Genomic DNA, 17,624 nt, shown 5'->3' on the forward strand with positions numbered 1-17,624 from the left:
TATTATCGCATTGACTTGTTCTATAGATTCCCTATTAGATTTGACTCTAATTCGGTAGATTTATGTTGTCCTATTTCTAGAATTGCAGGCAACTTCACTCAACTATGCAAGATCTACTCTTAAACATGATCTATTCTTCATTTGATTTAAACACATTGAACATGGATCAATAATCTAGAAATATTAAACCAAGAATTGAGCGCACATAATTGAAAATAAGAAACTAAGCGTCTATTATGTAAAATAAAAATCAAATGACAGAATCCATCATAGGGTTCGTCTTTCTTAGGTATTTAGAAAATTAATTTATACTCGAAAATAAAAACATCCAGGAGATAGAATAACCGAAAGAAATAAAGGAACTCATGATAACTCCCTAAGAATTCAACTGAGAATCTTCAATCTTGACGGAAATCTTCCAAGACGGCTTCAATGATTTTTTTCAAGTTGTTTTCTTAAATATTCTATGACGGCTTACTCCTCTCTTTTTATTTTTGTCATATATACATCCTAGAATGCCCAAAAAACCTAAAAATCGCATTTTTCCGCAGCTGGGTGTGAAATCCCTTAAAATTGATATAGTCTACCACATGGCTATGTGGTAGGCCGTGTGGAATGGGTCAGCTTGTGTGGCTTCTATAGCTTGCTCCGGTTTTCACTCATTTTTCGCTTCTTTTGCTCCCAAATGCTCTATTAAGCATAAAATCATGAATCTAAAGGATTAGGAGCATAAAATTCACCATTAAAATTGAATAATCACCCCAAAACACATTAAGAACGAGGTTAAAATATGTTACTTTTTAATACTTATCAAGACTTAGACATTTGTATGCAGTGCTAAATATTAAAATTAAGATTAAGACTAACAATATCTCATACTATTATTTAATTAATTTTTTTGAAGTTCAAAGATTAATTTAGAATTCAACCCATAATTTGGGGTGTTAAAATGCATTGTTAGTCCCTGTATTTGTCTAAAACTTGAGATTTGACCCCTATACTTTAAAAATTAAAAAATCAATACTTTTACTTTTTCAATTTAAAAATCATAGTCAAATCATTATCGTCATTGGTAGTTTTTATAAAAAAAAATTCAATTTAATATGTTTAATTATATTAATCATATGCCACGTCATATGAGGATAAACTAATCAAAATTTCAAGTTGAAAAGTTTTATGAAAAATACTTACGATTTTAATGACTACGTTGAGATTTTTAAATGAAAAAGGTAAGAGGACTTAGTTTTAAACATTTACATACAGGTGAGTGTTAGATCAAATTGAGTGAAAAATTTTGAGTTAATCGAGTTGACAAATCCTATTTTACCACCCTAACTCGATTTTGAAAATTTTCGAATCAAGTCGAGTGAAATTGTTCGAGTTAAATTTAAAAAAACTTAACATGTCAATTTAAAATATTGTTACAATATAACTAATACATGTTAGAGCACATAAATTTGAAACCATGTGTATTTAAAAACTTTTTCAAAAAAAAAAACTTGATAGAGACCAATTTGTTCATTTTCATATTTGATAGGGACCAAAAATTTATTTACACCAATTTGTTATTTTAATTATTCGAGTTATTCAAATTATAAAATTCAACTCAATTCGAACTCAAAACTCAAATTACTTATCTAAGTTTACTCGAATAATTTAATTCAATTAACTCGAAATTTGATTTTTTTCTAATCAAACCAAGATTTGTTTACTGTTACATTTACATGCATGCCAAAAAAATTAAGAATAAGGCTAATAATATCACTTTCTTTGTTAGTTCAAAATTAAAATTATTAAAAATTTCAAATTAGACAGTTATTTTTGAGGATTTTATTAAAATGTTTTAAAGTTGGGATGTTAATTTAGAATTTAATCCATTGCTGAAGGAGAAAAGACGGGAACCTTGGAATATTATTCATATAGACTAAAGATGGAGCAAAATGAACCATCTCCATTTTTTCATTTTTTTTATAATTTTAATTAACTTCAAAGTGAAATTTTAAATATGTTTCTTTTGTTAGATAATACTTACAATCATCCAAAGCCCTACTCTAATCCAAAAGTAGGAGTATAATACGTCTTAGCACACTCAAACTTACGTCATTTTACATTGATAACAATACCTATATCAATCGATCTAATACTAATGTAAAGAAAATTAAGTGTGAATGGAATAAATTAATGTTAAGATTAAGAATAAATGATACATGCATTATGACTAAGAGCTTTAATATATTATTATTATTATCCCTTGCTTTAGTACGTTGAGAAGGAAATAAAAAGGAAAGACGTAAAGCAAATTCAACTACTTTCTCTTTGTTAATTTGACGAATGTTTGTTGCTACTTTAGATTTGGAATCTCAAATAGACTTAAATAACGTGAATACTATTGCTTACCATCATTTTCTAGGTTAGTCCAAAAATAATAAAAAAATTGTATGTAAGCTACACATTTGTGTATAAATAAGTTGTATGGAAACAATCCTCCTTCACACCCACCAAATATGGACACTCTTCATTTCCTTATTTCACTCTTTCTCTTCTCATGCTTCCTTCCTCTTGTCTTGTCTTTTTCACCTCCTCAAACTCATCTCCCTAAGCAATGCCTTGATGACCAGAGATCTCTTCTGTTGAAATTGCAGCATCATCTTTATTATGCCCCTAATTTTACTTTCTCTTCCAAATTCGAGCTTTGGGATCCCAACACTGTTTGTTGTTCTTGGGAAGGAGTCACTTGTGATGCTTATGGTCATGTAGTTGGCATTGATCTTAGTTACAAAAACCTTTCAGGCAGCTTTCACTCCATATTCAATCTCCATCATCTTCAACATCTGAACCTTGCTGGAAATAACTTTAATACCACGTTGTTTTCGTATGGGTTTGATAAACTCCAAAATCTTACTCATCTCAACCTTTCAAGCTCATGTTTCCATGGCCAAATTCCAATGAACATCTCATTCTTAACAAGGTTAGTTTCTCTTGATCTATCCTATCAAGGTAGTTGCTATCAAAGAAATGGTTATGATTATTATTTACTATCTCTGAAACTAGAGAAACCAAACTTCAAGACATTTATCAAGAATTTGAAGTTTCTCACGGAGCTTTATTTGGATGGTGTCGACATTTCGACTCAAAGTACTAAATGGTGTGAAACCACATCTCTTGTACTTCCAGACCTGCATGTGTTGAGTCTGTCAAGCTGTGGTTTAGAAGGTCCATTATGTTCTTCACTCTCAAGACTCTCTTTTCTTTCCAAACTTGTCCTTGATGGGAACCCAATCTCTTATTTACCTCCCAATTTCTTGGTAAATTCCTGTCGTTTGGTTTCTCTCAGTTTGAGGGATTGCACTTTGAGTGGCCATTTTCCTACCGGAATTCTCTTATTGCCAAAAATTCAAAGCATTGACATTTCATTAAACTTCCAACTTATGGGTGAGTTGCCAGAATTTCCTTCAAACAGTGCTTTACAGAGATTGTCGCTTATTTATACAAATTTTAGTGGAAAACTACCTGAATCAATTGGAAATCTGAAGTTCCTGACAAATTTAGAGCTTTCTTATTGCAATATTTTTGGACCCATTCCATCGTCAATTGCAAATCTTAGTCACCTGGTGAACTTAGATCTAAGATATAATAATTTCAGTGGTTTAATCCCTTCTTTTCATAGATTTGGAGTTCCTAATCTTGTAAATCTCTATTTGGATGGGAACAAGCTTTTTGGGTCAATACATTCTTCTTTATTTACTCTTCCATCGTTGAAGACCTTTTATCTTGGAGACAATCAATTGGTTGGGAAAATTGATGAGTTCCCCAATGCATCTTCTTCTTTGATTGAAGTACTATATATAGGCAATAATTATTTAACAGGACCAATCCCAAAGTCAATGCTTCAACTTCCAAGGCTTGAAAGGCTTCATATTGAAGGCAATAGCTTTAGTTTTATGAAGCTTGACATGTCTGTCCAATTGAATAACTTGAGGGATCTGACGCTGTCGAACGTAAACTTGGTAACCGAAAGTCACAACGAAAGTCTTACTTTTCCCCTATTAGAGAGCCTAAGCCTAAGGTCATGCAACCTTACTGAATTTCCCGAATTCATCAAAGCACAAGACAAGTTGGTTGAGTTAGATCTTTCTAACAATCATATCTATGGGGTTGTGCCTAATTGGTTGTGGAAGAGCACCCTTTCATGGGTTGACCTTTCTTTCAATATGATTGATTTTCCAAATCAGCTTCCCTCAAGTGATGCAAACTTCTCCGTTCCAAAGTTGAGGGAATTGTATCTAGAATTCTGTAACATAAGTTTGTTTCCAGAGATTTTAAGGAGTCCAGAAAATTTAACAGAACTTGACCTTTCAAATAACAAAATAAGTGGTGCAATACCAAACTGGGCGTGGAAGAAAAGTTTGCATTATCTCAATCTTGCAAATAACCATCTCTCATCTTTGGACCAACTTTTACCCAACCAGAGTTCAACTTCTTCACAAAGCTCCTTACCTAGACCTATTTGCAATTTGAGTCAACTTTTGCATTTCACTGCATCTCATAACAATTTGAGTGGCCCAATTCTAAATTGCTTATGCAATATGAGTCAACTCATTGACTTCGATGTCTCTAATAATAATTTGAGCGGCCCAATTCCAGATTGCTTATACAAAATGAGTCGACTTAGTGGTTTCAATGCATCTTATAACAATTTGAGTGGCCCAATTCCAAATTGCTTGGGCAATATGAGTGCTCTGAGTCGGTTGGATCTTCATGGAAATAATTTCAATGGAATCTTACCAAAATTTTCAAAAGCAACCCAACTATGGCTTCTCAACGTTGGTGAGAATAGATTGGAAGGAGAGTTGCCAAGATCATTAGCGGAATGCACTCAGCTTGAAGTTTTGGATGTGGGAAACAACATGATGCATGATAAATTCCCTTTTTGGTTGGAGAAACTGACTGAGCTAAAAGTTCTCATATTGCGGGAAAACAGATTTTATGGTCAAATTAAACATAAATTTGTTTTCCCAACTTTGGATGTGTTGGACATTGCTTCAAATCAGTTTTCTGGTGAACTATCCATTGATTTCGTTCAAGCCACTCAACTAAGGTCACTCAAAATAGGTGGGAATAAATTGGAAGGGAAGCTGCCAAGATCATTAGCCAATTGCACAGCACTTGAGGTTCTAGACCTTGGAAATAATATGGTTCATGATACATTCCCATTTTGGTTAGAGAAGCTGCCTTCCTTGAAGGTTCTCATTTTGCGAGCAAACAGATTCTACGGCACCATTACAAAATTCGACACGGAACGTGGGTTTCCAAAGCTACGCATATTGGACACTGCTTCCAACAACTTTTCAGGTGACTTGTCCATTGCATTTTTGCAAAGCTTGAAGGCAATGATGCAGATAACAAATGACGACAAAGCTAAGCTGGTTTATATCGGAGAGCAATACTATCAAGATTCTGTGACAATTGTTAATAAAGGGATTGAAATGTTGTACCAAAAAGTCTTGACAATTCTTACTTGTCTTGACCTTTCCAACAATAGTTTCCATGGGAGAATACCAGAAGAAATACAAATTTTGAGGTCACTCAAAGTGCTAAACTTGTCGTATAATAACTTCGACGACGAAATCCCAGTAGCAGTTCAAAACCTAAAAGATCTAGAGTCTTTGGATCTCTCACAGAATGAGCTGTCAGGGAAGATTCCTCCACAGCTTACAGATTTAACTTTCTTAGCAGCATTGAACTTGTCTTACAACCAACTTGAAGGGAGCATACCACAAAGCAATCAGTTCGTTACATTTTCAAATGATTCTTACCGTGGGAATCCAAAATTATGCGGTCAACCATTGTCCAAGAAATGCAATGAAGTTGGTCTTCCAATGCCACCACTTCCCGGGGAAGATGAAGATTCATGGTTATATGCTATGTCTACTTGGAAAATTGTGTTGATAGGTTACGCTAGTGGATTGGTCGTTGGGCTATGTATTGGATATACAGTGCTGAATGAGTTGGGAAACAAATGGGTTAACAAGTTCAAAAAGGGTGGGAAAAGAAACAGAACAAGATGTAGGTGACTCCATCATAATTCTTGTTTCAAAATTAGCTGGTAAGCATTAGTCTTTCTAATTTGAAAAGATAGTTGTTGATATATATATTGTTTTTCATAACCTCATTTTTCTCTGTCTTTACCAAGTTCACTATCATATCGTACTTGTACATTGACATTCATTTTCCAGACTCTATTGTAATTTTATGTTACCATTTCGCCATGCAGGAGGTACTTGAAGTAGGACATGGAAAGTAGAGTCAGACGGTACTAGTTTCTTATGACTATGAGCATTTTTTTTCTTAATAAATATTGACAAAGTTCACTATCATATCATATTGTATTTGTTCTTGTAGCAACGACAAAGTTACCTTGATGAATTGCATAGGTACTTGATCCATAACATGGAATGGACTGATATGAGGTACATGAAGAATCTAGGCAATGATCCTAACAAGATCAATGCACTGGCTTGTAATTTTGCTTTTATATGCACTTTTTTCCTTTTGTAGCTTGGCATGAGTGTATGTTGGAGCTGAGAGCAACTAACAACAAGTTTCAGCCTATTGCTTGAGCAGCAAGTGTCGTGACTTGCAGCAGAAACAAACAGAAAACTAAAAAGAATAAAGCAAGAAGAATAGAGAGAGTTTTTGAATGAAAACTTGATTAAATTCATTCATCAAAAATGGCTTAATGCCAATACATAAATCAAGCTTCTAGCTTGTCAAGACAGTAGGTTAACCAAAACTATACCTACTACCACTAAGTTTCCTAGTAAATTGGAATGATAACTTGTGCAAATGAATAAAGCTGGTAAACAGCTCAATCACCATCAAGTTTACATCAAATATCATCTTATCATAGTTCAAAATGAACTAGATTACATTACATAAACAAAAAATTCAAATGAAACTAAACATCCTTGCTTTCTCGTACAAACTGCTGCTTCTGCATGGTGGTCTTCAATGCTGCATGCTAACCACCTTTCAACACTCCTCCTTGGTTAGCATGTTGCTAACTCCCATCTTCATTCTTAAGCTTTGAAACCTTGAAACATTAAGAGGTTTTGTTAAAATATCAGCTAATTGTTCATCAGAACTGCAATGAACCAGTTTCACTTCATGAGCTTGTTGCATTTCTCGAACTGCATGAAGCTTAATGTTAAAATGTTTTGTCCTCCCATGAAAAACAGGGTTCTTTGCAATTGCAACAGCCGATTGATTGTCACACATTATCTCTGTTGCTTCCTCTTGTTCAAGGTTGAGATCGACTAGAATTTTTCTAAGCCAAATGGCTTGATTGACTGCTGCAGCAGCTGCTACATATTCTGCTTCTGCGGTAGATTGAGCCACCAGTGCTTGTTTCTTTGAACTCCAACAAAATACTGCTGAGCCAAGATTGAAAAAATAGCCTGAAGTGCTTTTCATATCGTCCACTGAGCCTGCCCAATCACTGTCACTGTAACCAATCAAATTTGAATGCTTGGCCTTGGTATACAACATTCCATAGCTCAGGGTTCCCTTAATGTACCTGAGAATTCTCTTGCCTGCTTTAAAATGACTTTCATTGCAGCAATGCATGAATCTCGAGAGTAAGCTCACAGCATACATTATGTCTGGTCTAGTGGCAGTAAGATATAACAAACAACCAATCAGACTTCTGTAAGTTGTCTCACACACTGGTTCAAAAATCTCTTGACTCGATAGCTTTCCTCCAACAGCTATTGGTGTGTTGGTAGCTTTGCAATTCTCCATTGAGAATTTTCTGAGAATCTTCATAGCAAAAGTCTTCTGACTTAGCCAAATTCCTTTCTCAGCTTGCGTTACTTCCATGCCTAAGAAGTAGGACATCAACCCAAGATCTGACATCTCAAAATGCTGTTGCATTTTGGCTTTAAAACTGACCAGCATATCTTGATCTCCTCCTGTCACCAATAGGTCATCGACATATAATGAGACAATGAGCTGAGTTTCTGCCTTGGTCTTTTTGACATACAGAGTTGGCTCGCTAATACTCCTCTCAAATCCCACACTGATCAAATAGTTGTCAATCTTGCTATACCAGGCTCTTGGAGCCTGTTTCAAGCCATACAAGGCTTTGTTCAGCTTATATACCATATCTTCTCTACCAGTCACTTCAAAACCTTGAGGTTGTTCCACATAAATCTCTTCTTCAAGGGATCTATTTAGAAATGCTGACTTTACATCAAGCTGATGTATCTTCCACTCCCTTTGTGCTGCTAATGCCACTACCAATCTGATGGTGTCAAGCCTGGCCACTGGTGCAAAAGTTTCCAGGTAGTCTAATCCATACCTTTGACTAAAGCCTTTGACAACTAACCTTGCCTTTAATTTGTTTAAGCTTCCATCAGCATTCTGCTTGACTCGATAAACCCATTTAACTCCAATGATTTTCCTGTTTGCTGGCCTTTCAACTAGATTCCAAGTTTGATTCTTTTCTATCATGCTGATCTCTTCTATCATTGCTTGCTTCCAGCCTTGTTGACTTTCTGCCTCTTCAAAACAACTTGGTTCTACCATGGCTACTTGAGCTCTTTCATAAACATCAGCCAATGATCGAGTTCCTCTGATTGGTTCATCATCCACATCCATTTCAAATGTGTCTTGATTAGTTCCAACTTGATCAAATGCAAGTTCTTCAGTTACAGCCTCTGGTTCATTTTATCCCAGTTCCAGCATGCCTTCTCATTGAACACAACATCTCTACTCACAAGGATCTTATTTGTAGAAGGTTCTAGCATTCTATAGCCCTTTTTAACTGCACTGTAGCCTATCAGAATCCCTACTTGAGTTCTTTTATCCAGCTTTCCTCTTTTCACAGCTGGAACTTGTGCATAACATATGCAACCAAAGGTTCTGAGATGAGCCAGTGATGGTTTGAACCCAAACCAAGCTTCAAATGGAGTTTTCTGAGCTAGGGCTTTAGTTGGAAGTCTATTTTGAAGATAGACTGCAGTGTTTACTGCTTCAGCCCACAGGGTTTTAGGCAGATTTTTCTCAAACAGGAGGCACCTTGCCATGTTCATCAAACTTCTGTTTTTTCTTTCACTGACCCCATTTTGTTGAGGTGTATATACATTGGTCAGTTGGTATTTAATGCCTGCATTCTTACAATAGAGTTGAAACTGAGCTGAGGTATACTCAGTTCCATTATCTGACCTTAGTGTCTTAAGTTTGTGGCCAATTTCAGTTTCAACAGCAGCTTTGAACTTCAAAAACACATGAGCAACTTCTGATTTTTGTTTCATAAAGTAAATCCAACAATATCTTGTATGATCATCTATGAAAAGAATAAAGTACCTGTTCCCATTGAGAGATTCGGTCTTCATTGGTCCACACACATCAGTGTGTACAAGCTGCAGCTTCTCTGATGCTCTCCATGCTGTGTTTGCAGGAAATGGCAATCTTGCTTGCTTTCCTTGCTGGCACACTTCACAAATTTCATCATTCTTCACGGTTTTGATGAAGTTTTCAGCTAATTCTTCATTAATCATCTGAGCCATTGATTTGAAGTTAACATGTCCAAGCCTTTGGTGCCATAGCTTGGAGTCATCAATGGAGGCAATACAGGCTGAATGTGAGTCATCTGGCCATTCCACTTCAAAGCACTTGTCAGTCATGGTGACTGTCATGAAATTTGATCCATTTGGATCAAAAATTTGGCATTCTTTCTGCTTAAACACAACTGAGTATCCTTTCTCTAGAAGTTGAGCTATGCTGAGAAGATTTCTGTCAATCTCAGGTACTAATAGCACATTCGAGATGACTTTGATGCCTGTAGGAGTGTATATCTGCACATCCCCTTTTCCTTTAGCCTTTATAAACTGACCATTTCCAATTTTTACTTTGGTTTTACAGGTTCTGTCCAAAGTTTTGAAAATGGTTGCATCTGGTGACATGTGGTTTGTGCATCCACTGTCCAGCAACCAACCTTTTGAGCATTTCTTCTCAGCAGCTAAGCAAGAAACAGCAAAGACCTGCTCTTCTTGATCACTGCTGTCTTCAGCTACTCGAGCTTCAACCTTTGGTTGTTGAAATTGACTCTGCCTTGGCTTGGTTCTATTTTTGCAAACCCTTTCAACATGGCCCTTCTTCTTGCAGTGTTGGCATACTGCATCTGGTCTGAACCAGCATCTGTCTTCTGGATGACCTGGCCTCTTGCAATGTCTGCAGGGCTGGTCATTGCTCCTTGCAGCATCATTCTTTGGCTTGTCTCTCCAGGCCTTCTTGCCTTTGTAGGCAGTATTTGTTCTTGCCTGAAAGGCACCTTCTTGGTGCTCCTCCAGTCTGCTTGCTCTCCTCTGCTCTTGAGCATATAGAGCATTGATCAACTCTGTCAGGGAGATGGTGGACAGGTCCCTTGAGTCTTCGAGAGATGAGATTTTTGCCTCATACCTCTCAGGCAGAGTTGCTATAACCTTCTCCACTATCCTAGCTTCATTGAACTGCTCTCCAAGGAGCCTTATGCTGTTTACAACAGCCATAATTCTGTCTGAATACTGCTTGACTGTTTCTTCTTCTTTCATCTTGAGATTTTCAAAGTCCCTTCTCAAGTTGAGAAGCTGTTGTTGCCTTGTTCTCTCAGTCCCTTGAAACTCTTCTTTCAGCTTGTCCCAAGCCTCCTTTGGTGTTTCACAAGCCATGATTCTTGTGAAAATCACATCTGAAACACAGTTTTGTATGCATGACATGGCCTTGTGCCTTTTTGTTCTTTCATCAGCATGTTGCCTCATTTGAGCAACTGTTGGATTTGCTCTGAGAGGTGCTGGCTCTGCATCTGAATTGACTACCTCCTATAGGTCGAATGCCTGCAGGTAAGTCTTCATTTTGACTACCCAAATATGGAATCCTTCTCCATTGAAGACAGGTGGTGCAGCTGGTGAAAATCCTGAAGAGGCCATCAGGTTCCTTGGTTTGAAACAACAGGTCCACTAAGACAAGGGCTCTAGATACCAATTGTTGGAGCTGAGAGCAACTAACAACAAGTTTCAGCCTATTGCTTGAGCAGCAAGTGTCGTGACTTGCAGCAGAAACAAACAGAAAACTAAAAAGAATAAAGCAAGAAGAATAGAGAGAGTTTTTGAATGAAAACTTGATTAAATTCATTCATCAAAAAATGGCTTAATGCCAATACATAAATCAAGCTTCTAGCTTGTCAAGACAGTAGGTTAACCAAAACTATACCTACTACCACTAAGTTTCCTAGTAAATTGGAATGATAACTTGTGCAAATGAATAAAGCTGGTAAACAGCTCAATCACCATCAAGTTTACATCAAATATCATCTTATCATAGTTCAAAATGAACTAGATTACATTACATAAACAAAAAAAATTCAAATGAAACTAAACATCCTTGCTTTCTCGTACAAACTGCTGCTTCTGCATGGTGGTCTTCAATGCTGCATGCTAACCACCTTTCAACAGTGTATAACTATTAATTCATTTTGCATCCAGGTCCCAGCGGAATTTTTTGTTGATCACTCAGTCCAGGTTAATGTGACAAGATCTAAAAATGCTGTTCTAGCAACAATGGAATTTGAATTCCAAAGGAACAAAGAGAGATTTTCTTTCATTAAATGGGATTCATCTGCTTCAAAAACGTGCTTGTTGAATTATAGGAGAGGGTGTGGTTGAACTACCGTTGGGTTTCTATAAAATTGCAGAAGTTATATCCTTGGTGGTTTGACTTTTGTATCATATTCTGTCATAGGTAAATGACCTCTATCCCCCTAAGCTTCAAGTGATTGCATGTAAGTGGTGGCATTTCAAATAGAAACAACCCAAAGTATAATAATAGAATTGTAACAGGTGTCTAAAATCAGAGATGGCGTTTCGCATCACCAAAAGAGTTTTTGAACAGAGAGATGCAAGAGGTGACAAAGGGTCCTTGGTTGGTTCTTGTTCCTCCTGGTTCTGAAATTCTTCACCAGGTAAATATATATACATACAAACAAACACACTTACATGTTTACAATTATTTGTTCAAATGAATGAGACTTGGGCACTGAGTTTGTCTCTGAATAAGTTTGAAGGTCAAACTGCAGTACCTCGAATGTTTCGTCTTTCAGAATGATGCAATATTATTTCCTGATAGTGAGATTAGTTCTGATCCTCATACAACACTAAGTTGGGGGATTTGAAGCAAAGGCAGCAATGCTAGGCTGAAGCCTCTTTTTTCCTTGTTCCTGGGAATTGCTATATAGTTGAAAAGCTTATTTTGCAATTTATGCAGCCCCTGAGCATGGTATTGCTTGGTGTTGGTAGATTCACATTGTCCAAGAACCTACTAGATGTTATATTACAAGATGGTAATGCTTTATTTTGTATCTGGTTTTGATTCTGATGCAGATGTTGAGAAAGCATATTCTTAAATCTTGACAATGGAATTTACCATCAATAGTATCAGGTTTATAGGACTTTAATGTGCATACAGTAGAGGATGTGGTTGAATTATCATTGGCAGTTGCAGATATTTGAAGACATATAGGATGATGGCATGCCTTGCTTCAATTCACAAGCCATTTGGGGTATGTAATGTTTAACTACTACTGAATTTCCAAGCTTTCTTTTATATGCAATTTACTTTAACTTCAAATTTTTTCTTCTTCAGAATGTCTGTACAGCTAAGGAGATTTGATGACATGACATTGATGAAAGCCATATCTGATGGTCATTGGACCGACTGTGTAAAGGGCCATTGGCTTTATATTTTTTCAAACACGTGTTGGGTTATAGGTCCGGGTGTAAAGGGTGGACCTGTTGGTCCGGGTTTTAGTGCAGCCCAACATTTGTTTTTATATTAATTTATTTATCCTTTCAATGATAATTTTATTAGTTTAAAAAATACTGTCCAATTAAACCTTGTATGTAATACTATGATAAAAATAATAATTAGTGTATTATTTTCTTTGTTAGTCCAAAATTAAAATTTTCAATTACTTACAATTCGATGATTTAAATATATTTTTAAAGTTTAAATATTAATTTAAAATTTAATCTATCATTTAGGGACATCAAGTGAATTAACCCTTTGATAAATCCGGACATATTTATAATTTTGATACTCATTAATAAATTAGGACTAAAAAAACCTATTGATAAATTAATTTTATTTTGTTCTTTTGGGCGCAATACCAAAATTTAATTGAAAGAATTGAATGGTACACTTTTATATTTTTAAGAATCAAATTATTTATGAAAATTCAAATCAGAAAGTATAATAATTGTAAATATTTGACTTATTCCCCTTCATAATTTAGCTTGAAAATAAACCATTAATGCTTTTTTTTTCTTTTTTGAGGTGTGTGTTTGTGTAGGTTATGGTAATCAAGAAAATGGACAAAAATTAACATGTCACATCAAAGACTTAGCATAACTTTTTTTTAATTCGACACTAATTCAAGATTGATGACGATATTATGATAAGTAATTTAATTTTTTATTGTAGTAACATAAATATTTCATGTGTTATCACTAATTAGTTTTGACAGACGTTTTCTAAGTTTACAGCCTAAGTGTAGATTATATTCGAGCAATAAAATCTCGAGGCGCCGAGTTCGATCCATAGGAAAGTTGCTTAGAACTTAAAAGGTACAAGTATTATGCTAAAACAAATACTTAATTTTGGAATGAGTGTCAAAAATGAATGTAGGAGAAAAAACACTAGAAATGTAAATAAAAAAACTAAAAAATATATATCTAGAAAGAAAATGTTTTGAGGTTAGAGAATCCAATTTTTGTATCATATTAAGATTAAATTTTAATACTTAATGTTATTGCTCAATTAGCATCCACACAAAGGTTCCAATAGGATAATTTAGCAACTTACATCCAATAATTAAGAATATGAATCTATAAGTAAAGGTATGCCATCAAATAAGTGTCCAATATGATTGTCTGATAAGCCCAAGAATTCAGCAAATGAATCAATAAGCAAAGTATGATGCAATAATGAAAGTTCAACTGTTTAAATGCAGAGCAAAATATAACATATGATGTTATAACCACTTAATAACTTCAAAATTTATAAAAAAGAACTCAAATATTTATTATACCAATTTTTATGTCTTCAACAAACCAAGGTTAATTTATCTAAGCATTCATTGTGCCATCTATTGTCTATAACAAATAAATAAAAAATCTTACTTTGCAAGTATGGTTATGACAAGTGATTGATAATTAATTTTATCTCAAATGATGATGAAATTTACCTTAATATTTTCCAAGAGTCTCACCCTGTTATCTCAACATTGAAAACTTAAAATAACATAACAAAATACAACAACTCAAACTTAGATGAAAAATACATAATAGATATAAGAAACTTGAGATTTTACAAGGATAAAGAAACAAACAAAAATTAACAGGAAAATGATCTTGATCTCAACTCCACGATGCCTTCTATTCTAAAACTAAAGGTTGTTTATAGAGATTTGGGAAGAGGAAAATGACAATGCAAAGGACTTGCTAGTAATAAATTGCTAGGCCCGCTTCTTTGTCATCTTTTTGAATCATTTTTCACATGTTATTTGTTGACTTCTTTTGTTCAAGTTAATAACTCTCAAAGCAAAAAATCAAAGAAAGTTGATTGCATATCTGCATCTTGTACATTCATTGTAAAAATTTCAACTCTAAACTCTAAATATATTAGAAGATATGATCCAAATACAAAAATGCTATAAAATTGTCCATCAATTTGAAGCTTGTAATTTTTTTTTTTACTTTTGGATTTCTCCCTGATGCGTTTTAGCATTGGTGTTCCAATATTTGAATAGATTTTCAAAACCCCTTTCGACAATATAAAGTACACCCAAAATAGTGTTCCGATCAGGAGTTCTGAATGTGCCCAAATTACACATTTTGAATCTTTAAGCATTGAACTGTCACTCATCAAATTGGATCAACTTTAGGCTTAATGTATTTAATCTCATGGTTCCATGTATTGACATATTCCCAAACCTATTTTACTTGCAAATGCCACATGAAACATCTTATTGAAACTAAATGTGTGAAAACACTAAAAACACATCATGTTTACTATGCAAACATAAAAAAAGTAAAATAAACTAAAATGAATTTAAAACATATAAAAACACTAAAAAAAAAAACTAAGCAAATGTAAGCAAGATATAGTCCGAAATGATCAAATGATAAAGAGTCATCAAATTTCAAACTATATGTTTCATTATTTATTGTGTTATTTTAAATACACATTTGTGTTTTAAATTTGTGACTTTTACATGTAAACGCGTGTGATAAAATTTTTAGTATTCATTAATTTCATCGAATTTCAATTGATTTTATAAAATTTGAAGAAGAAAAAAGAGAGAGAGAAATTTGGAATTGGAGTGCATTTTCTAAAGAAATGAAAATTTTATAATATCGTAAGACATCTTCATTGATGACCAAATTTCAAATAACAAATTTAAATATGATTCTTTCAACGAAATTGTGTACAAGATCTTCTTGGCTTGTAAAATGGGTTTTAGTAGAAGGACAAGTCCTATATGTGCTACTAGAATCTAGTTGTCCAAAGTATAGGAGATTCGTCTTTGTATATTTATATATTTTTAACAAAATTGTTTAATAAAATATCAATTAAATACATTAATATCTTTTGTATATTATTCTCAATACTTTTTACATGTAAAACAAAAGAGGAGTAAATATTAGCTTATTGATTATTAAACTTTTAACTAATACTAAGTGTTATTATATGGTCGAATCATAATACAGAAAAACGACTTGTATTAATAGATAATCTAAACATGTCTTTATTCTAATAAAAAACAAACATAAACCAATTATGCTAAACCCCTATTTCTTAACAACTATGTACTACAAGCATTATTATGCAGTGACTCAAGTATTACTTGAATTCCATGTTGTGGTACAAGGGAAATAATAGGTATTGGAGAGTGGACATAGGGTAGAGGGTAACGGTGTAACGTTGTAAAATCATGGAGAGTACAACCTTAGTTTCTATCATTGCAAAGGTCATACCAACACAAGATCGAGGTCCCGATCCAGTCGCATTGTAGTTGGTAGCTTTGGCAATCCTTTCGGAGAATCTCTCCGGTTTAAAAAGATGCACATCATCACCCCACAAATAAGGGTCACGATAAAGTCCGCTGTTTAGAACCAGAGTATCTATATTAGCAGGCAAGACTAGCTTTCCTAACTGAACTTCTCCTGCAACTTCTCTTGGCAGGCCATTTATTGGACCATACAATCTTAGATAGTTCCATTGATGATCATAAACATCTGTTTGCAAAAACGAAATATGTTAGTGTAGCGATCACTATTTAAATACCTGGTTATAGTTTACTTACCGTTTTGAGTTTGGTGATGCCTTCAAGAAGTGGATTTTGGTTACCAAATATGTCAATCACCTCTCTTCTTGCTTTGTCTTGCCAATCTCCATGGATTGCCAAATGTAGGACTATCCATGAAAGCAATGAACCTAGAGTTGATTGTCCAGCAAAGTAGATTGTTTTGCATTCACCTACCGAGTCTTCTAATGAAAGCTTGTTTTTATCATTCAAATCATGATAAGCATTTACAAGTAATCCCAGATAATCATCACCGAAGCTGTCAGCTTCTCCACTCACAACTTTGTTTTCTGTTTTCTTAATTATCTCCATCACACAATTTTGTATGCCTTTTTCAAGTTTTTCAGACTCTAGCAAATCAGCAGATTACCATAAAGCAAATCAAGGTCAGCCATATATACGGAGAAAACTATATCCATGGGGATTGAGAACATGTTGGAACTAAGAATGTGAAAAATGAAGGAAGTAAGCAGTTCCTTGAGCTTGAAAGCTCGATAGTTGCTGAGCAAACAAAAGAGAATCGAACTTGAAAGACAAAAGAAAAGCAAGAAGAGAGAGTTTGATGTTGAATCTTTGATGAATTTTTCATTAACTTGAAAGATGGCATAATGCCAATACATATACCAGACATGAGCTGGTCAAAAATAAACAAATTGTTACCTAAACATTACCTACTACCACTAAGTAGTCTTGAAACTAGTTAAACATAACTTGCACACATAGGTAAGCTGATTTATCAATCTATCAGCACCTGATTACATCAAACATATTACCAACTTAGTTCAAACTAACTAAGTGTTGGTGCAAGAGGCAGCAACAAGCTGTTTCTAGTCTTGCTGGAGTAGTAAGCCTCGAGCCTTGGTGAAGAAGCAAGCTCGGAAGCAGAAAACAGAAAGATGAAACTAGCAAGTGAAAAAACAGAAAAGAGAGAAGAAGATTGAATGAAAAATGAGCTGATATCTTTCATTAACGCATCAACAAGGCATTAAGCCATTACATATATCAGTCAACTAGTAAATCAAACAAGTAATCACCTAATCAACTACCTAACTCCACTAATTTGCATTGAAACTTACAAGATTAGCTTGTACAACTTGCAATGCTGACTTTTCAGTCAATCAATATCAAAACATTTACCTACTTAGTTCAACATGAACTAGATTACAAAACAATCAAAATGGAACTAAAAACAGCAAATAGATTGGCAGCTTCAAACTTCAGTTGC

At 34.5% G+C, this 17,624-nt stretch overlaps 2 protein-coding genes across 4 annotated transcripts; one reads left to right on the forward strand and one right to left on the reverse strand.

Moving 5' to 3' along the window:
* The first annotated feature begins 2,497 nt into the window (after positions 1 to 2,497).
* On the forward strand, positions 2,498 to 12,982 carry LOC107934439 (receptor-like protein 7). Of its 3 annotated transcripts, XR_005910026.1 has the most exons (6): positions 2,839 to 6,106; positions 6,275 to 6,313; positions 6,403 to 6,470; positions 11,523 to 11,778; positions 11,877 to 12,595; positions 12,679 to 12,982. XR_005910026.1 is itself a non-coding variant. In XM_016866870.2 (2 exons), the coding sequence occupies exon 1, from the start codon at positions 2,505 to 2,507 to the stop codon at positions 6,072 to 6,074; it is 3,570 nt and encodes a 1,189-aa protein (XP_016722359.1). In that variant the 5' UTR covers positions 2,498 to 2,504; the 3' UTR covers positions 6,075 to 6,106; positions 6,275 to 6,560. The 3 variants fall into 3 exon arrangements, 1 of the variants encoding a protein (XP_016722359.1); XR_001693899.2 differs by lacking the exons at positions 11,523 to 11,778; positions 11,877 to 12,595; positions 12,679 to 12,982 and having other exon boundaries at positions 6,403 to 6,560; XM_016866870.2 differs by lacking the exons at positions 11,523 to 11,778; positions 11,877 to 12,595; positions 12,679 to 12,982 and having other exon boundaries at positions 2,498 to 6,106; positions 6,275 to 6,560.
* A 2,769-nt stretch (positions 12,983 to 15,751) lies between these two features.
* Positions 15,752 to 16,995, reverse strand: LOC121214419 (cytochrome P450 CYP749A22-like). Its single transcript, XM_041088032.1, has 2 exons — positions 16,400 to 16,995; positions 15,752 to 16,331 (listed from the first exon to the last, which is right to left on the reverse strand). The coding sequence occupies exons 1-2, from the start codon at positions 16,709 to 16,711 to the stop codon at positions 16,302 to 16,304; spliced, it is 342 nt and encodes a 113-aa protein (XP_040943966.1). The 5' UTR covers positions 16,712 to 16,995; the 3' UTR covers positions 15,752 to 16,301.
* Between the last annotated feature and the right edge of the window lie 629 nt (positions 16,996 to 17,624).

The sequence above is a fragment of the Gossypium hirsutum genome, chromosome D02, assembly GCF_007990345.1.
Source record: "Gossypium hirsutum isolate 1008001.06 chromosome D02, Gossypium_hirsutum_v2.1, whole genome shotgun sequence".
Lineage (NCBI taxonomy): Eukaryota > Viridiplantae > Streptophyta > Magnoliopsida > Malvales > Malvaceae > Gossypium > Gossypium hirsutum.